General features: G+C 47.6%; 1 protein-coding gene across 3 annotated transcripts in view; it reads right to left on the bottom strand.

Moving 5' to 3' along the window:
- The window catches only part of LOC109885680 (transcription factor COE3), an 88,393-nt gene that overhangs the window by 41,839 nt on the left and 23,191 nt on the right, over positions 1-23,363 (bottom strand). For 2 of the 3 annotated variants that reach the window (XM_031813138.1, XM_031813136.1), the window contains exons 2-3: positions 18,238-18,371; positions 17,014-17,140 (exon numbers count right to left, since the gene is read on the bottom strand). In XM_031813138.1, the coding sequence (XP_031668998.1) occupies positions 17,014-17,140; positions 18,238-18,371 (261 nt within the window). The remainder of the gene's footprint in view (positions 1-17,013; positions 17,141-18,237; positions 18,372-23,363) is intronic. The other variant, XM_031813137.1, reaches the window with a different exon arrangement.

Below are 23,363 nucleotides of genomic sequence, written 5' to 3'. Positions count from 1 at the left end.
GGGAAATGGGAGAGAGAGAGAGAGGAGAGAGAGAGATGAGAGAGGAGAGAGAGAGAGAGAGAGAGAGAGGAGAGAGAGAGAGGGAGGGAAAGGGGAAATGGCGAGAGATCATGCCTCAATTGCTGCCACTTGTTTCAATTACAGCCTTGGATTTCACAAGTCACCGTATAATTACATGCCATCAAACAATGAAATGAAATTTCCCCTTTACAAGAGCACCTCTCCCTGACAGAGAGGAGAGGGTGTTATGTTCTCAGACTAATTAGGAGAGGAAGAGTATCGCTCCCTTGTAACCCTTCTGTCCCTCACCTCCCTCTACTTCCACCTCACCTCCCTCTACTCCCACCTCACCTCCCACTACTTCCACCTCACCTCACCTCCCTCTACTCCCACCTCAACTCCCTCTACTTCTACCTCACCTTACCTCCCACCCTACCCCTCCATCTACTCTCACCTCACCTCCCTCTACTCCCACCTCACCTCCCTCTACTCCCACCTCACCTCCCTCTACTCCCACCTCACCTCCCTCTACTCCCACCTCACCTCCCTCTTCTCCCACCTCACCTCCCTCTACTCCCACCTCACCTCCCTCTACTCCCACCTCACCTCCCTCTACTCCCACCTCACCTCACCTCCCACCCTACCCCTCCATCCACTCCCACCTCACCTCCCGCTACTTCTATTCTCACCTCACCTCCCTCTACTCCCACCTCACCTCCCTCTACTCCCACCTCACCTCCCTCTACTCCCACCTCACCTCCCTCACCTCCCTCTACTCCCACCTCACCTCCCTCTACTCCCACCTCACCTCCCTCTACTCTCACCTCACCTCCCTCTACTCCACCTCACCTCCCTCTACTCCACCTCACCCTCCCTCTACTCCCACCTCACCTCACTCCCACCTCACCTCCGGCTACTTCTATCTCACCTCATCTCCCTCTACTCCCACCTCACCTCCCTTTCTACTCCCACCCTACCTCCTCTCTCCACCTCACCTCCCTCTACTCTCACCTCCTACTCTCACCTCACCTCCCTACTCCCACCTCACCTCCCTCTACTCCCACCTCACCTCCCTCTACTCCCACCTCACCTCCCTCTACTCCCACCTCACCTCCCTCTACTGCCATCTCACCTCCCTCTACTCCCAACTCACCTCCCTTCACTTCCACCTCACCTCCCTCTACTCCCACCTCACCTACCTCTACTCCCACCTCACCCCCCTCTACTCCCACCTCACCTCCCTCTACTCCCACCTCACCTCCCTCTACTCTCACCCTACCTCCCTTCACTTCCACCTCACCTCCCTCTACTCTCAGCTCACCTCACCTCCCTCTACTCCCACCTCACCTCCCTCTACTCCCACGTCACCTCCCTCTACTTCCCACCTCACCTCCCTCTACTTCCCACCTCACCTCCCTCTACTCCCATCTCACCTCCCTCTACTCCCATCTCACCTCCCTTCACTTCCACCTCACCTCCCTCTACTCTCACCTCACCTCCCTCTACTCCCACCTCACCTACCTCTACTCCCACCTCACCCCCCTCTACTCCCACCTCACCTCCCTCTACTCCCACCTCACCTCCCTCTACTCTCACCCTACCTCCCTTCACTTCCACCTCACCTCCCTCTACTCTCAGCTCACCTCACCTCCCTCTACTCTCACCTCACCTCACCCCCCTCTACTCCCACCTCACCTCCCTCTACTCTCACCTCACCTCCCTCTACTCCCACCTCACCTCCCTCTACTCCCACCTCACCTCCCTCTACTCCCACCTCACCTCCCTCTACTCCCACCTCACCTCCCTCTACTCCCACCACACCTCACCTCCCTCTACTCTCACCTCACCTCACCTCCCTCTACTCCCACCTCACCTTACCTCCCTCTACTCCCACCTCACCTCACCTCCCTCTACTCCCACCTCACCTCCCTCTACTCTCACCTCACCTCCCTCTACTCCCACCTCACCTCCCTCTACTCTCACCTCACCTCCCTCTACTCTCACCTCACCTCATCTCCCTTTACTCTCACCTCACCTCCCTCTACTCCCACCTCACCTCACCTCCTATCCTACCCCTCCTTCTACTCCCACCTCACCTCACCTAACCTCCCACCCTACCCCTCCCTCTACTCCCACCTCACCTCAGCTCCTATCCTACCCCTCCCTCTACTCCCACCTCACCTCACCTTTGTAGTTTGGGAGCAGGGTTTGTTGTTTGGGAACAGGCTTTGTTGTTTGGGAGCAGGCTTTGTTGTTTGGGAGCAGGCTTTGTTGTTTGGGAGCAGGGTTTGTAAGGAACCATGTGTTGTGATCTTACTACTTCAAAATATCTAAGTTAACAGAAACGATGCCTGTTATCACAGCTTTAAAAGAGAGAGCGGCCTCCCGAGTTGAGCAGAAGGGCATTGCAGTGTTTGAGGCGTCACTACAGACCCAGGTTCGATCTCAGGCTGTGTCACAGCCGGCCGTGACCGGGAGACCCATGAGGCAGCGCACAATTGGCTCAGCGTCGTCCGGGTTAGGGGAGGGTTTGCACCGGGCATGGATTTCCTTGTCCCGTCGTGCTCTAGCGGCTCCTTGCGGCGGGCCAGGCGCCTGCAGGCTGACTCCGGTCGCCAGCTGTACGGTGTTTCCTCCGACACATTGGATAAGCGAGCAGTGTGTCGAGAAGCAGTATAGCTTGTAAGGGTGATGTTTCGGAGGACGCAAGGTTCTCGACCTTCGCCTCTCCCAAGTCCGTAGCAAAGTTGCAGTGTTGAGATAAGACTGTAACTACCAAATAGATATCACAAAAATTGAGGAGAAAAAAAAAAATAATAATAAATGAGAGAGTGACTAATAAATAGAATTAGAAAAGGGTTTCAGGATAAATCCTTAGGAAATGGTATGAGGGACATTACAACAAGACAGGAAGGGAAACCCAGACCTGCTGATAATGGATTTTAAATGAACATGGCAGAGGAAGTCTGGTTCTGGTGCCACAGTGCTGCTAAAGACCTGGAGATTCTGGATACACTATTCAATATATAGTGTACTACTTTGGACCTACGTCCAATAGAGAGTCCTGGACCTGTGTCCAATAGGGAGGCCTGGACCTGTGTCTAATAGGGAGGCCTGGACGTGTGTCCAATAGGGAGGCCTGGACATGTGTCCAATAGAGAGTCCTGGACCTGTGTCCAATAGAGAGTCCTGGACCTGTGTCCAATAGGGAGGCCTGGACCTGTGTCTAATAGGGAGGCCTGGACCTGTGTTCAATAGAGAGTCCTGGACCTGTGTCCAATAGGGAGGCCTGGACCTGTGTCCAATAGAGAGTTCTGGACCTGTGTCTAATAGAGAGGCCTGGACCTACGTCCAATAGAGAGTCCTGGACCTGTGTCCAATAGAAAGGCCTGGACCTGTGTCCAATAGAGAGTCCTGGACCTGTGTCCAATAGAGAGTCCTGGATAAGTCCAATAGAGAGTCCTGGACCTGTGTCCAATAGAGAGTCCTGGATAAGTCCAATAGAGAGTCCTGGACCTGTGTCCAATAGAGAGTCCTGGACCTGTGTCCAATAGAGAGTCCTGGACCTGTGTCCAATAGAGAGTCCTGGACCTGTGTCCAATAGAGAGTCCTGGACCTGTGTCCAATAGAGAGGCCTGGACCTGTGTCCAATAGAGAGTCCTGGACCTGTGTCCAATAGAGAGGCCTGGACCTGTGTCCAGTAGAGAGTCCTGGACCTGTGTCCAATAGAGAGTCCTGGACCTGTGTCCAATAGAGAGTCATGGACCTGTGTCCAATAGAGAGTCCTGGACCTGTGTCCAATAGGGAGGCCTGGACCTGTGTCCAATAGAGAGGTCTGGAACTCTGTCCAATAGGGAAGCTGGATAAGTCCAATAGGGAGGCTGGATAAGACCAATAGAGAGGCCTGGACCTGTGTCCAATAGAGAGGATGGATAAGACCAATAGGGAGGCAGGATAAGACCAATAGGGAGGCCTGGACCTGTGTCCAATAGAGAGGATGGACAAGACCAATAGGGAGGCTGGATAAGACCAATAGGGAGGCTGGATAAGACCAATAGAGAGGCCTGGACCTGTGTCCAATAGAGAGGATGGACAAGACCAATAGGGAGGCTGGATAAGACCAATAGGGAGGCTGGATAAGACCAATAGGGAGGCTGGATAAGACCAATAGAGAGGCTGGATAAGACCAATAGAGAGGCTGGATAAGACCAATAGGGAGGCTGGATAAGACCAATAGGGAGGCTGGATAAGACCAATAGGGAGGCTAGATAAGACCCGGAACACTTCACATCTCCAGTCTTCTTTTATTGAGTGAAGCGGTGAGATGACCCCTTTGTCCTTTTCTGGGATGATGAATGTCTGTCTCCTCTCTTCTACATTTCCTCCGTTTTTTTTTTTTGATGCAGTGAAGTCGATAGATTCACCTTGACAAGAAAACTTTGTGATTTATCAACCCTCCTCTGGCCAATGCTAGATCCCAGTCTCTTACCGTCCTGAAGAACCCAAATCCACAGAGAGTAACAGAACAACAGAGCCCAGTGGTTGGTGTAATTCTTCTGGGGTGGAAAAGGAAGGTATGGAGGAACGGAGAGATGGAGAGAGGTGTCGTACACTGATAGACAAATGGATCTTGTTAGAGAGAAACAGCTGCAACAATATATATATATAAATATATAAATAAATAAATGTGTTTGACTTGTCCTCCTAACAGAAAGGACCATGGTGATCAACGCGGGACCACAAGATGAAGCACTCTGTCAGGGGCCGCGTTGGGAAATTAACAAATAATGTTCCTCCTTCCCTGATAAATGTGTGACAGCAAATCTTTTTTCTTTTATTTCTTCCTCATTTTGCTGCACGTCTCACCGTCCCCATTGGTAAGTAAAGGAAAGGTTTACCGGCAACCACAATTTCCCTGTGATGAACGGCGGTCTGTAAATGTACCATTTCTGTATGAGATATAGTTCATTTTAAGCAATTCTGGTAAATGGGTGTCACTGATTAGGACAGATAGTGCTGGCGGTATGATAGCCCAGTCGGCACGGACTTTATTCACTCCCCTGGCCTACAGCGAGGCAGAAAGGCCATGCAGGCTGTCAGTGATCGTGCCTCCATGCCTAAATAGAAAGCAATAGCTTTGATGCAATTAGAGGCCATGCTGAGGTTTATTCCTGAAGCCTGTCATAGTTCAGGGGTTATAAAGGGTGTTCGGGAGGCAGCAGCCATGATAAAGACTCTACTACCTCTCAACCACATGTCCATACCTCTTTCTCCTCTATCTCCCTCCTCCTGCTCTGTGATTCATCACTCTCTCTGTCTCTCTCTCTCTCTCTCTCTCCTGTCTCTCTCTCTCTCTGTCTCTCTCATCTCTCTGTCTCTCTCTCTCTCTGTCTCTCTCTCTCTCTGTCTCTCTCTCTCTGTCTCTCTCTCTGTCTCTCTCTGTCTCTCTCTCTCTCCCTCTCTCTCTCTCTCTCTCTCTCTCTCTCTCTGTCTCTCTCTCGTCTCTCTCTGTCTCTTCTCTGTCTCTCCTCTGTCTCTCTCTCTGTCTCTTCTCTGTGTCTCTCTCTCTTCCTCTCTCTCTCTCTCTCTCTCTCGTCTCTCTCTGTCTCTCTCTGTCTCTCTCTGTCTCTCTCTCTGTCTCTCTCTCTGTCTCTCTCTCCGTCTCTCTCTCCGTCTCTCTCTCTGTCTCTCTCTCTCTCTCTCTTTCCTTCTTTCTTTCTCACTCCCGCACAACAAGAGAATATCCTCTGTCTTATCTACAAATTTAAGGTATTATAAACAAAAATTAAAAGTGGCTGCCAACATTTTTAGGCGAATAATAATAATAATCATTTCTTATTTGTTTATTTTTAGCTGAACTCATCAGAGCAGCTTACTAACATGCCGATAGGACAACAAAGTGAGTAAGAAACAAGTTCCTCTGTCCAATAGAAGGGTCTAAAACATAACACCTGGAAGCTCCTGTTAGAAAGTGTCTGCTCAGCGCTGGATGACTTATTACAGTCGGGGAGTATTGGCAGGAAGACAAAACATGGAAGGACGCTCTTTGATTTCTCTGGGATCCTCCTGACAAGCCTGTTCCTGCTGCCAGGCCTGATCAATGGATAACCGATACAGGTATCAGACACCCGCCACAAACGGCCTTGTGGGTAAACAAAAGACGCGGCGGAAAACAAGGAACAAAAACAAGGTTAAAGCACAACAACAACAACAAAAACACAGAACAAAGAGGCTCTTCAAAGAGGAGAAGAGGAACAGGACTGATACACAGCTGCACCATTTTCTATTGGACAGAGGAGAAGAGGAACAGGACTGATACACAGCTGCACCATTTTCTATTGGACAGAGGAGAAGAGGAACAGGACTGATACACAGCTGCACCATTTTCTATTGGACAGAGGAGAAGAGGAACAGGACTGATACACAGCTGCACCATTTTCTATTGGACAGAGGAGAAGAGGAACAGGACTGATACACAGCTGCACCATTTTCTATTGGGGAGGAAGTAGGAACAGGACTGATAAACAGCTGCACCATTTTCTATTGGGAGGAAGTAGGAACAGGACTGATAAACAGCTGCACCATTTCTATTGGGGAGGAAGTAGGAACAGGACTGATAAACAGCTTGCACCATTTTCTATTGGGGAGGAAGTAGGAACAGGACTGATAAACAGCTGCACCATTTTCTATTGGGGAGGAAGTAGGAACAGGACTGATACACAGCTGCACCATATTCTATTGGGGAGGAAGTAGGCCACAAGGCTGGAGCCTGGAATAGACATGATAGTGGATAAGGTAAACAGGTGTACAGCGTACGAGGTTACAAATGTACAGCAATACCTGGTTGCAAATGTACAGCGTACGAGGTTACAAATGTACAGCATACCTGGTTGCAAATGTACAGCATACAAGGTTACAAATGTACCGCGTACCTGGTTGCAAATGTACAGCATACCTGGTTGCAAATGTACAGCGTACGAGGTAACAAGTAGACGAGGTACTAGTGTAGAAGGTTGTTCAGGCCCCAGCTACACTAACAGCAAGGCTCACACAGAACGAAACACAATGGGGAAAGCGTCAGATAAAGGCCCCTTTAACCACCAGAGTTACACAAACCATTAGACCCGTACACCCCTTACAGTTTGTATGTATGTCCAACCCCCATTCAGAGTCAGCCTTCCGGATACTTCCTCTGTGTGTCCTCATTATTCCTGCCCTGCTGCCACCGGTCAACATGTAACATTTAACCGACGCTTTAAATCTAACACCACTTGACCCCAAGCAGTGCAACGCTGGCGAGGCACTGAGAGGGAGAGAGGGGAGAGAGAGAGAGAGAGAGAGGGGAAAGAGAGAGAGAGAGAGAGAGAGAGAGAGAGAGAGAGAGAGAGAGAGAGAGAGAGAGAGAAGGAGAGAGAGGAGAGAAGGAGAGAGAGAGAGAGAGAAGGAGAGAGAGAGAGAGAGAGGAGAGAGAGAGAGAAGGAGAGAGAGAGAGAAGGAAGAGAGAGAGAGAGACAGAGAGAGAGAGAGTGAGAGGAGAAGAGAGAGAGAGAGAGAGAGCGACAGAGAGACAGAGAGAGAGAGAGTGGAGACGAGAGAGAGAGAGAGAGACAGAGAGAGAGAGAGACAGAGAAGAGAGAGAGAGAGAGAGAAGAGACAGCAGAGAGAGAGAGAGAGTGACGAGAGAGAGAGAGTGAGAGAGATGGAGAGAAGAGATGAGAGAGAGAGAGAGAGAAGAGAGAGAGAGAGAGAGAAGGAGAGAGACAGAGAGAGAGAGAGAGGCAGTGTGGGAGGCAAATAAAGGAGGCACATTTTCAGCTTCGAATACGAAGACGAAGTCATTGGTTTTAAAGAGCGATGGACCTCTGAGACAGCCCGTTTTGTGTTGGCTATGATGGAAAATAATGATCGACTCTCTCTTTAATAAACCAGCAGACTCACCGATGCTGTTGACACTACAGACACATCTCAATGAACACCACAGGCCTGTAAAACACCTCTGTGTTGTGATGCATAACACTTTGGTTTCAAGGCTGGTTGGTGAATTGTGTAGTTTGCATTGTGAAGGTGGATGCTAGCCGCTGTGAAGGTGGATGCTAGCCGTTGTGAAGGTGGATGCTAGCCGTTGTGAAGGTGGATGCTAGCCGTTGTGAAGGTAGATTCTAGCCGTGGTGAGGGTAGATGCTAGCCGTTGTGAAGGTGGATGCTAGCCGTTGTGAAGGTTGATGCTGGCCGTTGTGAAGGTGGATGCTAGCCATTGTGAAGGTGGATGCTAGCCGTGGTGAGGGTAGATGCTAGCCGTTGTGAAGGTGGATGCTAGCCGTGGTGAAGGTAGATGCTAGCCGTTGTGAAGGTGGATGCTAGCCGTGGTGAAGGTGGATGCTAGCCGTTGTGAAGGTGGATGCTAGCCGGTGTGAAGGTGGATGCTAGCCGTGGTGAGGGTAGATGCTAGCCGTTGTGAAGGTGGATGCTAGCCGTTGTGAAGGTGGATGCTAGCCATTGTGAAGGTGGATGCTAGCCGTTCTGAAGGGGGATGCTAGCCGTTGTGAAGGTGGGTGCTAGCCGTGGTGAAGGTGGATGCTAGCTGTTTTGAAGGTGGATGCTAGCCCTTGTGAAGGTGGATGCTAGCCGTTGTGAAGTTGGATGCTAGCTGTTTTGAAGGTGGATGCTAGCTGTTTTGAAGGTGGATGCTAGCCCTTGTGAAGGTGGATGCTAGCCAAGAACGGGCCATTTTTAAGTGCCTGCCACGGGTAGTGTAGAGAACGTGGAGGGTTGAGGGTGGATACTTCTCTTTACTATATAGTGAGCTGATCAGTTTCATTGATCCCGTAACGTACCGGGACTTTTCTAGTAGAAACATGAGGCCTCATTGAGTCACAGTTGAGTAATGTCTTTTTAAGTCTCCCTCTCTTCAATACAGGGTCTACAGCAGATGAGAACATCTTCCCTGCTCTGCTCACATCTGTTCACAAACGGGGAACGTGGTCCACATGAACACGCCATACTGAACCTCTACAGTACGCTCTCACTAGGGAGCCAATGTCGACTCCCCATCATTTGAGATAATTCCTTTCATTCCTAGTGAGTGGGTGTGTCACTTAAAAGGAGGAAGGGGGTTCCATGTGAACCTTCTAAATTCTAAATGAGCTGTTCCGATTCTAGAATCATGCTGGGAGGAATGTTAACACTCATTTCCTCCAAACAATGTTTTGGTTAAATATCTAGACAGCCATTCAATTAGATACATTTACTTTTCCAAATATACCATTCCCTCCTCCCGCTTAAACTACAGAGACCTCTTTAGACATCAAGTTCAAAAAAGGATGTTTCAGAGTTAACTACTATGGTAAAATGTGCTCATATTTGTTTCCAATCAATAGTGCTTTACACAAATGAGAAAGAAAAAGGTAAGAATTGAATAATTCCAAGGCTTTTATGGGATGACTATTAAAGTGTAGAAATTAGAACAAAAATATACCTCATTAGTATTGGTCAAAGACAAAATAGCAAATTAAAGCATTGCATTATCATATTTCAACAACAGTTATTAAATATACTGCATTAAAACAAAATCTATGAATTGATCAAAAAAACACTGGGTTACTCAAAACACCTCAGAGTAATGCTGTCTAATTATTGACAAGGAGAGAAGTTCTCTCATCAGCTCCCGTCTGATGAGAGTTCCCATTGTAGTCCCCTTTAGTCTGGTGATGTCTCCCATTGTAGTCTCCTTTAGTCTGACGATAGTTCCCATTGTAGTCTCCTTTAGTCTGATGATGTCTCCATTGTAGTCTCCTTTAGTCTGATGAGAGTTCCCATTGTAGTCCCCTTTAGTCTGATGGTAGTTCCCATTGTAGTCTCCTTTAGTCTGACGATAGTTCCCATTGTAGTCTCCTTTAGTCTGATGAGAGTTCCCATTGTAGTCTCCTTTAGTCTGATGATGTCTCCATTGTAGTCTCCTTTAGTCTGATGAGAGTTCCCATTGTAGTCCCCTTTAGTCTGATGGTAGTTCCCATTGTAGTCTCCTTTAGTCTGATGATGTCTCCATTGTAGTCTCCTTTAGTCTGATGAGAGTTCCCATTGTAGTCTCCTTTAGTCTGGTGATGTCTCCATTGTAGTCTCCTTTAGTCTGATGAGAGTTCCCATTGTAGTCTCCTTTAGTCTGGTGATGTCTCCATTGTAGTCTCCTTTAGTCTGATGAGAGTTCCCATTGTAGTCCCCTTTAGTCTGACGGTAGTTCCCATTGTAGTCTCCTTTAGTCTGATGAGAGTTCCCATTGTAGTCTCCTTTAGTCTGGTGATGTCTCCATTGTAGTCTCCTTTAGTCTGGTTATGTCTCCATTGTAGTCTCCTTTAGTCTGATGAGAGTTCCCATTGTAGTCTCCTTTGGTCTGACGGTAGTTCCCATTGTAGTCTCCTTTAGTCTGGTGATGTCTCCATTGTAGTCTCCTTTAGTCTGGTGATGTCTCCAATGTAGTCCCCTTTAGTCTGATGATGTCTCCATTGTAGTCTCCTTTAGTCTGATGAGAGTTCCCATTGTAGTCCCCTTTAGTCTGGTGAGAGTTCCCATTGTAGTCCCCTTAGTCTGACGAGAGTTCCCATTGTAGTCTCCTTTAGTCTGGTGAGAGTTCCCATTGTAGTCTCCTTTAGTCTGGTGAGAGTTCCCATTGTAGTCCCCTTTAGTCTGACGATAGTTCCCATTGTAGTCTCCTTTAGTCTGACGATAGTTCCCATTGTAGTCTCCTCTAGTCTGGTGATGTCTCCATTGTAGTCCCCTTTAGTCTGATGATAGTTCCCATTGTAGTCTCCTTTAGTCTGGTGAGAGTTCCCATTGTAGTCTCCTCTAGTCTGGTGATGTCTCCATTGTAGTCCCCTTTAGTCTGATGATAGTTCCCATTGTAGTCTCCTTTAGTCTGACGATAGTTCCCATTGTAGTCCCCTCTAGTCTGACGGTAGTTCCCATTGTAGTCTCCTTTAGTCTGACGGTAGTTCCCATTGTAGTCCCCTTTAGTCTGACGATAGTTCCCATTGTAGTCTCCTCTAGTCTGACGGTAGTTCCCATTGTAGTCCCCTTTAGTCTGATGATAGTTCCCATTGTAGTCCCCTTTAGTCTGATGATAGTTCCCATTGTAGTCCCCTTTAGTCTGACGATAGTTCCCATTGTAGTCTCCTTTAGTCTGGCGATAGTTCCCATTGTAGTCCCCTTTAGTCTGATGATAGTTCCCATTGTAGTCCCCTTTAGTCTGACGATAGTTCCCATTGTAGTCCCCTTTAGTCTGATGATAGTTCCCATTGTAGTCCCCTTTAGTCTGGTGGTAGTTCCCATTGTAGTCCTCTCTAGTCTGACTAACACTCCCTTCCCGCTCTAAATATGGACCTTTTTAGATGGGTCTGAATTCGCACCATTCATGTCTTAATGTATATAATATGACTGTACTAGAACTATTTATGTGTTAATACAGTTGAAGTCGGAAAGTTTACATACACGTTAGCCAAGTACATTTAAACTCAGTTTTTCACAATTCCTGACATTTAATCCTAGTAAAAAATTCCTGTCTTAGGTCAGTTAGGATCACCACTTTATTTTCAGAATGTGAAATGTCAGAATAATTGTAGAGAGAATGATTTATTTCAGCTTTTATTACTTTCATCACATTCCCAGTGGGTCAGAAGTTTACATGCACTCAATTAGTATTTGGTAGCATTGTCTTTAAATTGTTTAACTTAGGTCAAATATTTCAGGGAGCCTTACACAAGCTTCGGACAATAAGTTGGGTGAATTCTATCCCATTCCACCTGACAGAGCTGGTGTAACTGCGTCAGGTTTGTAGGCCTCCTTCCTCCTGACAGAGCTGGTGTAACTGAGTCAGGTTTGTAGGCCTCCTTCCTCCTGACAGAGCTGGTGTAACTGCGTCAGGTTTGTAGGCCTCCTTCCTCCTGACAGAGCTGGTGTAACTGCGTCAGGTTTGTAGGCCTCCTTCCTCCTGACAGAGCTGGTGTAACTGAGTCAGGTTTGTAGGCCTCCTTCCTCCTGACAGAGCTGGTGTAACTGCGTCAGGTTTGTAGGCCTCCTTCCTCCTGACAGAGCTGGTGTAACTGCATCAGGTTTGTAGGCCTCCTTCCTCCTGACAGAGCTGGTGTAACTGAGTCAGGTTTGTAGGCCTCCTTCCTCCTGACAGAGCTGGTTGTAACTGAGTCAGGTTTGTAGGCCTCCTTCCTCCTGACAGAACTGGTGTAACTGAGTCAGGTTTGTAGGCCCCATTCCTCCTGACAGAGCTGGTGTAAGTGAGTCAGGTTTGTAGGCCCCATTCCTCCTGACAGAGCTGGTGTAACTGCGTCAGGTTTGTAGGCCCCATTCCTCCTGACAGAGCTGGTGTAACTGCGTCAGGTTTGTAGGCCCCATTCCTCCTGACAGAGCTGGTGTAACTGAGTCAGGTTTGTAGGCCTCCTTCCTCCTGACAGAGCTGGTGTAACTGAGTCAGGTTTGTAGGCCTCCTTGCTGGCATGCGCCTTTTCAGCTCTGCCCACATTTTCTAAAGGATTGAGGTCAGGGCTCTGTGATGGCCACTCCAATACCTTGACTTCGTTGTCCTTAAGCCATTTTGACACAACTTTGGAAGTATGCTTGGGGTCATTGTCGATTTGGAAGACCCATTTGTGACCAAGCTTTAACTTCCTGGCTGATGTCTTGAGATGTTGCTCCAATATATCCACATCATTTTCCTACCTAATGATGGCATCTATTTTGTGAAGTGCACCAGTCCCTCCTGCAGCAAAGCACCCCCCACATCATGATGCTGCCACCCCTGTGGTTCATGGTTGGGATGGTGTTCTTCAGCTTGCAAGCCTCCCTCTTTTTCCTCCAAACATAACGATGGTCATTATTGCCAAACAGTTCTATTTTTGTTTCATCAGACCAGAGAACATTTCTCCAAAAGTACGATCTTTGTCCCATGTGCAGTTGCAAACCGTAGTCTGGCTTTTGTATGGCGGTTTTGGAGCAGTAGCTTCTTCCTTGCTGAGGCGGCCTTTCAGGTTATGTCGATATAGGACTTGATTTACTGTGGATATAGATACTTTTGTACCTGTTTCCTCCAGCATCTTCACAAGGTCCTTTGCTGTTGTTTTGGGATTGATTTGCACTTTTACCACAAAAGTACGTTCATCTCTAGGAGACAGAACATTTCTCCTTCCTGAGCAGTATGATGGCTGCGTGGTCCCATGGTGTTTATACTTGCGTACTGTTGTTTGTACAGATAAACGTGATACCTTCAGGCATTTGGAAATTGCTCCCAAGGATCAACCAGACTTTTGGAGGTCTACAATTTTTTTTTTTCTGAGGTCTTGTCTGATTTCTTGTGATTTTCCCATGATGTCAAGCAAAGAGGCCTTGAAATACATCCACAGGTACACCTCCAATTGACTCAAATTATGTCAATTAGCCTATCAGAAGCTTCTAAAGCCATGACATCATTTTCTGGAATTTTCCAAGCTGTTTAAAGGCACAGTCAACTTAGTGTATGTAAACTTCTGACCCACTGGAATTGTGATACAGTGAATTATAAGTGAAATAAACTGTCTGTAAACAATTGTTGGAAAAACGACTTGTGTCATGAACAAAGTAGATGTCCTAACCAACTTGCCAAAACTATAATTTGTTAACAAGAAATTTGTGTAGTTTTAATGACTCCAACCTTAGTGTTTGTAATCTTTAGACTACAACAGCATACTGTATAGACCTCTAAATAACTCTACTAGAACCATTCATGTCTTAATGTATATAATATGACTGTAATAGAAACATTCATGTCTTAATGTATATATGTCTCTCTTCACAGCTCTACACTGTTATTTCATGATCCAGCTGTCTTCTTGGTCTCTGCTCCATTCCTGCAGCGGGGGTTAAATGTTAGGATGCTTCCCATTTTGCACCCTACTCCTATATAGTGCACTACTTTTAACCAAAGCCCAGAGCCCTAGCTGGTCCTGGATCAGGTTTCAAGGAGTGAGAGTAATTCCTGGTGATTATCTCCTCGTCCTCGTCAATTTGGGATCAGACAGAAGCTTCCAGGTCAGACAGACGTTGACCTGTTGTCCCTCATCACTCCACTCCTCCACTACTCTGTCCCGAACACACACACACACACACACACACACACACACACACACACACACACACACACACACACACACACACAACACACACACACACACACACACCACACACACACACACACACACACACACACACACACACACACACACATACCCTAACTGCTACAGACCATAGATTACCCTTCACCAGCCTCTGGCTCCCAGACAGTCCCAGATTGTGACCCCTACTACTAAACACTATCACACCACACATAAACACACACCCACACACGTAGCCAGGACTGAAAGCACACACACACACACATACACACACACATGCAGGCACGCACATGTGTACATATACACACATACACTACCTCTGCATTGCAACATGTGTCTCTCTGCACAGTTGTTTTAATTGTCCGTCTTTGGAAAAAGCATGGCCACAGTGAGACATGAGATGAGTCGTGTGAGGTGTTGTGATGGTTTGAGATTAACAGGGCTTGGCAGCTGCCTCCCTAGATGGGACAGGGACTAGGATTACAGCAGAGAGAGAGAGAGAGAGAGAGAGAGAGAGAGAGAGGAGAGAGAGAGAGAGAGAGAGAGAGAGAGAGAGAGAGAGAGAGAGAGAGACAGAGAGAGAGACAGAGAGAGAGAGAGACGAGAGAGAGACAGAGAGAGAGACAGAGAGAGAGAGAGAGAGAGAGAGAGAGAGAGAGAGAGAGACGGAGAGAGAGAGAGAGGAGAGAGAGAGAGAGTTGTCACCAACCAAGGAGGGCCTACAGCAGCACCTAGATCTTCTGCACAGATTCTGCCAGACCTGGGCCCTGACAGTAAATCTCAGTAAGACCAAAGTTCAACGTAAAACACCAAATAATGCAAGCAGAACAGAATTAGGCCGATACCCACAAATGATCAAAATCCAGAAAAGAGACGTTAAATTCTACAACCACCTAAAAGGAAGCGATTCCCAAACCTTCCATAACAAAGCCATCACCTACAGAGAGATGAGTCTGGAGAAGAGTCCCCTAAGCAAGCTGGTCCTGGGGCTCTGTTCACAAACACAAACACCCCCCCCCCCACAGAGCCCCAGGACAGCAGCACAATTAGACCCAACCAAATCATGAGAAAACAAAAAGGTAATAGAGAGAAATAGAGAGAGAGAGAGAGAGAGAGAGAGAGACAGAGAGACAGACAGACAGAGAGACAGAGAGACAGAGAGACAGAGAGACAGACAGACACAGAGAGAGAGAGAGAGAGAGAGAGAGACAAGGCAAGAAGGGCATTCTATGCCATCAAAAGAAACATAAATTTCAACATACCAATTAGGATCTGGCTAAAAATACTTGAATCAGTCATAGAGCCCATTGCCCTTTATGGTTGTGAGGTCTGGGGTCCGCTCACCAACCAAGACTTCACAAAATGGGACAAACACCAAATTGAGACTCTGCACGCAGAATTCTGCAAAAATATCCTCCGTGTACAACGTAGAACACCAAATAATGCATGCAGAGCAGAATTAGGCCGATTCCCACTAATTATCAAAATCCAGAAAAGAGCTGTTAAATTCTACAACCACCTAAAAGGAAGCGATTCACAAACCTTCCATAACAAAGCCATCACCTACAGAGAGATGAACCTGGAGAAGAGTCCCCTAAGCAAGCTGGTCCTGGGGCTCTGTTCACAAACACAAACACACACTACAGAGCCCCAGGACAGCAGCACAATTAGACCCAACCAAATCATGAGAAAACAAAAAGATAACTACTTAACACATTGGAAAGAATTAACAAAAAAACAGAGCAAACTAGAATGCTATTTGGCCCTACACAGAGAGTACACAGCGGCAGAATACCTGACCACTGTGACTGACCCAAAATTAAGGAAAGCCTTGACTATGTACAGACTCAGTGAGCATAGCCTTGCTATTGAGAAAGGCCGCCGTAGGCAGACTTGGCTCTCAAGAGAAGACAGGCTATGTGCTCACTGCCCACAAAATGAGGTGGAAACTGAGCTGCACTTCCTAACCTCCTGCCCAATGTATGACCATATTAGAGAGACATATTTCCCTCAGATTACACAGATCCACAAAGAATTCGAAAACAAATCCAATTTTGAAAAACTCCCATATCTACTGGGTGAAATTCCACAGTGTGCCATCACAGCAGCAAGATTTGTGACCTGTTGCCACGAGAAAAGGGCAACCAGTGAAGAACAAACACCATTGTAAATACAACCCATATTTATGCTTATTTATTTTATCTTGTGTCCTTTAGCCATTTGTACATTGTTAGAACACTGTATATATATATATATAATATGACATTTGTAATGTCTTTACTGTTTTGAAACTTATGTATGTGTAATGTTTACTGTTCATTTATGTTGTTTTTCACTTTATATATTCACTTTGTATGTTGTCTACCTCACTTGCTTTGGCAATGTTAACACATGTTTCCCATGCCAATAAAGCCCTTGAATTGAAAAATTGAATTGAAATTGAGAGAGAGGCCCCCTCGAATCACCTCTAACCAGGCAACTCTCACACGTTTTACAGCCCGGAGAGCAGAGCTGGGTGTCATTGTTACAGCTGGGTGGGCCACCACTCCACAGCTCTTAGCAGAGCATGAAGAGACAGAAAGGGAGAGAAAGAGTGAGAGAGACAAGAGAAGAGGGGGAGGAGAGGAAAATGGAAAGTAACAATGTAATGAAGGAGGAACAACAGAGAGAGAGAACGAGACAGAGACAGACAGAGAGAGAGAGAGAGACAGAGAGACAAAGAGACAGAGAGCGACAGGGAGAGACAGAGAAACAGAGAGAGACAGAGAGACAGAGAGACAAAGAGACAGAGAGACAGAGAGAGGGGGTGAGGGTTCATAAAAGGAGCAACAAGACACAGTAGTAGCCGGTGTAGTTGTCTTACCAGTGTAGACAAATCGTCCAGGAGCTCCTTTGCAGAACTGCTTGGACTTGTAGGAGAGAGTGACTTCCACGACTCCTGGGATGTGCCTGGGTGGGGTCTGCACTCTGATGGCGTGGGGTGTAATCAGCTGTAGGGAATCAATGAGTGAACCAAACAGAAGTGGTTGAGTGAACAGCGTGAAGTGCTGGGTGATGCCTGTCTGACTGCGGGGCTCTACTCCGGCTGGTGGAGTGACGCTTGCCAGCTCCAGTCAATTACAGCAATGAGTCTAAATTAGCCTGTCATCTAGCTGGGGTATCAAGGCTGCACACACACACACACACACACACACACACACACACACACACACACACACACACACACACACACACACACACACACACACACACACACACTGCCCTGAAGGAACGGCTCAGCTTTAGGTTTTCTGGGTTTTCTGGGTTTTCTGGGTTGTCTCTTTGTTTTTTTCTTTAGTCAGTAAATGTTCTGGGCACTGGGTTTTGGGGTTTGGGGTTGTTCTCACAGGAAGGGCCAGAGGGCCGTGGTTCACAAAAATGCCTTCATATGTCCATATCCCCCCTCCCCCCCTCCCCCCAACTCCCCCCTGCCCCCTCCCTCACAGTGTTAATTCACTCTTGTTATATCTCAGACCCTCTTAATTGTTCCATTGTTTTTTTGCGAGACCTCACGGTTTTCTTTTTCCCCGTTCCTGAGAGGTTCCTTGGTTTCAATCGGATTCCCATATTTTCCTCCTGTTTTCCATGCTCTTCCTGTTCCTGTTCCTGTTCCTGTTCCTGTTCCTGTTCCTGTTCCTGTTCCTGTTCCTGTTCCTGTTCCTGTTCCTGTTCCTGTTCCTGTTCCTGTTCCTGTTCCTGTTCCTGTTCCTGTTCCTGTTTGTCTAGGTTCTGATCTACTCCTGTCATCACTTTAATGGGGATAGCTCGCGTGCTTCAGACTGCTATTAGCTCGCGTGCTTCAGACTGCTTGATCAGCTATACAGGGTGCAAACAGTATAAGAAAAAGCTGTGTAAAGTGTCAGATTCCATTAACACAAACTGCTGTGTGGTACATGCTAACATTTATCCTTTTTTCCCCCCTACACACAATTCAAATCTATGTTGGTTTTTTTTCTATGCTAATTGCTCTGAAATACAACAGTGTATTCTGACGTATACATGAGAACACCGAGTCTGGAAATAAAGACCCATTTCAAAGGCTTCTTACCTCACTCCACACAAGCATCGTCCCGAACACGACTTGGAGACCGTCAAAGAAGTTATCTCCTATGATGATGACTGTGGCTCCTCCCGTGGTCCATCCTTCACTAGGGCTGATGGCTTTGATGCAGGGGGTAGCTGCTTGTAACAGACAGAACAACAGAGAGAATTTAGGACCTTCCCATCTGCTAGACTAACTAACCAACTAGCCTGAATATTAAAACAGAACACCGGGCACTGAAGAGCCAGATTCCCTACGTCAGACTGAGCAGCGTTACTCATGTGGTAGCCTAGTGGTTAGAGTGTAGGGCCGGCAGGTAGCCTAGTGGTTAGAGTGTAGGGACGGCAGGTAGCCTAGTGGTTAGAGTGTAGGGCCGGTAGGTAGCCTAGTGGTTAGAGTGTAGGGACGGCAGGTAGCCTAGTGGTTAGAGTGTAGGGACGGCAGGTAGCCTAGTGGTTAGAGTGTAGGGCCGGCAGGTAGCCTAGTGGTTAGAGTGTAGGGGCGGCAGGTAGCCTAGTGGTTAGAGTAAATGGACGGCAGGTAGCCTAGTGGTTAGAGTGTAGAGGCAGCAGGTAGCCTAGTGGTTAGAGTGTAGGGCCGGCAGGTAGCCTAGTGGTTAGAGTGTAGGGACGGCAGGTAGCCTAGTGGTTAGAGTGTAGGGCCGGCAGGTAGCCTAGTGGTTAGAGTGTAGGGACGGCAGGTAGCCTAGTGGTTAGAGTGTAGGGACGGCAGGTAGCCTAGTGGTTAGAGTATAGGGATGGCAGGTAGCCTAGTGGTTAGAGTGTAGGGACGGCAGGTAGCCTAGTGGTTAGAGTGTAGGGACGGCAGGTAGCCTAGTGGTTAGAGTGTTGGACTAGTAACCGGAAGGTTGCAAGTTCAAATCCCGAGCTGACAAGATACAAATCTGTCGTTCTGCCCCTGAACAGTTAACCCACTGTTCCTAGGCCGTCATTGTTAATAAGACTTGCCTAGTTAAATAAAGGTAAAAAAGACAAAACTAATTGACTGCCTTTTACAAGGCAAAAAGGGCGACAAAAAAGATTGGTTTGTTCTAGCTACAGAAATCCAGATAATATGTCTGTTACTAGGGTTGTGGTAGTCAGGGATAATATCTCTGTTACTAGGGCTGTGGCGGTCAGGGATAATATGTCTGTTACTAGGGCTGTGGTGGTCAGGGATAATATGTCTGTTACTAGGGCTGTGGTAGTCAGGGATAATATGTCTGTTACTAGGGCTGTGGTGGTCAGGGATAATATGTCTGTTACTAGGGCTGTGGCGGTCAGGGATAATATGTCTGTTACTAGGGCTGTGGTGGTCAGGGATAATATGTCTGTTACTAGGGCTGTGGTGGTCAGGGATAATATGTCTGTTACTAGGGCTGTGGTGGTCAGGGATAATATGTCTGTTACTAGGGGCTGTTACTAGGGCTGTGGTAGTCAGGGATAGTCAGGGATAATATGTCTGTTACTAGGGCTGTGGTGGTCAGGGATAATATGTCTGTTACTAGCGGCTGTTACTAGGGCTGTGGTAGTCAGGGATAGTCAGGGATAATATGTCTGTTACTAGGGCTGTGGTAGTCAGGGATAGTCAGGGATAATATGTCTGTTACTAGGGCTGTGGTAGTCAGGGATAGTCAGGGATAATATGTCTGTTACTAGGGCTGTGGTAGTCAGGGATAGTCAGGGATAATATGTATGTTACTAGGGCTGTGGCGGTCAGGGATAATATGTCTGTTACTAGGGGCTGTTACTAGGGCTGTGGTAGTCAGGGATAATATGTCTGTTACTAGGGCTGTGGTGGTCAGGGATAATATGTCTGTTACTAGGGCTGTGGTGGTCAGGGATAATATGTCTGTTACTAGGGCTGTGGTAGTCAGGGATAATATGTCTGTTACTAGGGCTGTGGTAGTCAGGGATAGTCAGGGATAATATGTCTGTTACTAGGGCTGTGGTAGTCAGGGATAATATGTCTGTTACTAGGGCTGTGGTAGTCAGGGATAATATGTCTGTTACTAGGGCTGTGGTAGTCAGGGATAGTCAGGGATAATATGTCTGTTACTAGGGCTGTGGTAGTCAGGGATAATATGTCTGTTACTAGGGCTGTGGTAGTCAGGGATAATATGTCTGTTACTAGGGCTGTGGTAGTCAGGGATAATATGTCTGTTACTAGGGCTGTGGTAGTCAGGGCTAATATGTCTGTTACTAGGGCTGTGGTGGTCAGGGATAATATGTCTGTTACTAGGTGCTGTTACTAGGGGCTGTTACTAGGGGCTGTTACTAGGGCTGTGGTAGTCAGGGATAATATGTCTGTTACTAGGGCTGTGGTAGTCAGGGATAATATGTCTGTTACTAGGGCTGTGGTGGTCAGGGATAATATGTCTGTTACTAGGGCTGTGGTAGTCAGGGCTAATATGTCTGTTACTAGGGCTGTGGTGGTCAGGGATAATATGTCTGTTACTAGGTGCTGTTACTAGGGCTGTGGTAGTCAGGGATAATATGTCTGTTACTAGGGCTGTGGTGGTCAGGGATAATATGTCTGTTACTAGGTGCTGTTACTAGGGCTGTTACTAGGGGCTGTTACTAGGGCTGTTACTAGGGCTGTGGTGGTCAGGGATAATATGTCTGTTACTAGGGGCTGTTACTAGGGGCTGTTACTAGGGCTGTTACTAGGGCTGTGGTGGTCAGGGATAATATGTCTGTTACTAGGGGCTGTTACTAGGGGCTGTTACTAGGGCTGTGGCGGTCATGACATTTCTGTCAGACGGTTATTGTCACGTTAACTAACATAACCACGTTTAGCATCTGCAGGCCTCCAGCGTTCCAGTCGAATACGCCTCTGGAAGACGTAGCACTATCAGGTCACATGTTTTACAACACCTACTCATTCAAGGGTTTTTCATAATTTTTTTACGACTTTCTACTTTGTAGAAATATTTGTGAAGACATCAAAACTATGAAATAACACGGAATCATGTGGTAACCAAAAAAAGTGTTAAACGAATCAAAATATATTGTATATTTGAGAATTTTCAAATAGGCACCCTTTTGCCTTGATGACAGCTTTGCACACGCTTGGCATTCTCTTAACCAGCTTCACCTGGAATGCTTTTCCAACAGTCTTGAAGGAGTTCCCACATATGCTGAGCACTTGTTGGCTGCTTTTCCTTCACTCTGCAGTCCGACACTTTTCCTTCACTCTGCAGTCCGACAAATTCAAAACCATCTCAATTTGGTTAAGGATGGGGGATTGTGGAGGCCTGGTCATCTGATGATGCAGCCCTCCATCACTCTCCTTCTTGGTCAAATAGCCCTTACATAGACTGGAGGTGTTGGGTCATTATCCTGTTGAAAAACAAATGATAGCCCAAACCAGATGGATTGGCGTATCGCTGCAGCATGCTGTGGTAGCCATGCTGGTTAAATGTGCCTTGAATTCTAAATAATCACAGACAGTGTCACCAGCAAAGCACCCCCACACCATAACACCTCCTCCTCCATGCTTCACGGTGGGAAATACACATGCGGAGATCATCTGTTCATCCACACCGCGTCTCACAAAGACACAGCGGTTGGAACCAAAAATATCCGATTTGGACTCCAGACCAAAGGACAATTTTTGACCGGCCTAATGCCCATTGCCCCTTATTTCTTGGCCCAAGCAAGTCTCTTCTTCTTATTGGTGTCCTTTAGTAGTGGTTTCTTTGTAGCAATTTACACAGTCTCCTCTGAACAACTGATGTTGAGATCTGTTGAGTGTCTGTTACATGGACTCTGTGAAGTGGTTCAGTTGGGCTGCAATTTCTGAGGCTGGTAACTCTAATGAACTTATCCTTTGCAGCAGAGGTCACTCTGGGTCTTCATTTCTGGGGCGGTCCTCGTGAGAGACAGTTTCATCATAGCGTTCGATGGGTTTTTGCGACTACACATGTTCTGTATTGACTGACCTTTGTATTTGTATTCATTATGGATCCCCATTAGTTCCTGCCAAGACAGCAGCTACTCTTCCTGGTGTTCATTATGGATCCCCATTAGCTGCTGCCAAGACAGCAGCTACTCTTCCTGGGGTTTATTATGGATCCCCATTAGCTGCTGCCAAGGCAGCAGCTACTCTTCCTGGGGTTTATTATGGATCCCCATTAGTTCCTGCCAAGACAGCAGCTACTCTTCCTGGGGTTTATTATGGATCCCCATTAGCTGGGGCCAAGACAGCAGCTACTCTTCCTGGGGTTCATTATGGATCCCCATTAGTTCCTGCCAAGACAGCAGCTACTCTTCCTGGGGTTTATTATGGATCCCCATTAGTTCCTGCCAAGACAGCAGCTACTCTTCCTGGGGTTTATTATGGATCCCGATTAGCTGCTGCCAAGACAGGGCAGTGGTGGAGGCCCCTCCACATATCTACACACACCGTGTGCCCTCAGGCCCCTCCTCCACCACTACCACATATCTACAACACACGTGTGCCCTCAGGCCCCTCCTCCACCACTACCACATATCTACAACACACCGTGTGCCCTCAGGCCCCTCCTCCACCACTACCACATATCTACAACAGACCGTGTGCCCTCAGGCCCCTCCTCCACCACTACACATATCTACAACACAACCGTGTGCCCTCAGGCCCCTCCTCCACCACTACCACATATCTACAACAGACCGTGTGCCCTCAGGCCCCTCCTCCACCACTACCCACATATCTACAACACACCGTGTGCCCTCAGGCCCCTCCTCCACCACTACCACATATCTACAACAACACCGTGTGCCCCTCAGGCCCCTCCTCCACCACTACCACATATCTACAACACACCGTGGTGCCCTCAGGCCCCTCCTCCACCACTACCACATATCTACACACACCGTGTGCCCTCAGGCCCCTCCTCCACCACTACCACATATCTACAACACACTGTGTGCCCTCAGGCCCCTCCTCCACCACTACCACATATCTACAACAGACCGTGTGCCCTCAGGCCCCTCCTCCACCACTACCACATATCTACAACACACTGTGTGCCCTCAGGCCCCTCCTCCACCACTAACCACATATCTACAACACACTGTGTGCCCTCAGGCCCCTCCTCCACCACTACCACATATCTAAAACACAACTGTGTGCCCTCAGGCCCCTCC

Source organism: Oncorhynchus kisutch, unplaced genomic scaffold, assembly GCF_002021735.2.
Source record: "Oncorhynchus kisutch isolate 150728-3 unplaced genomic scaffold, Okis_V2 Okis04b-Okis11a_hom, whole genome shotgun sequence".
Lineage (NCBI taxonomy): Eukaryota > Metazoa > Chordata > Actinopteri > Salmoniformes > Salmonidae > Oncorhynchus > Oncorhynchus kisutch.
The sequence above is the reverse complement of the archived record's forward strand: the minus strand, read 5'-3'. Positions and strand labels throughout refer to the sequence as shown.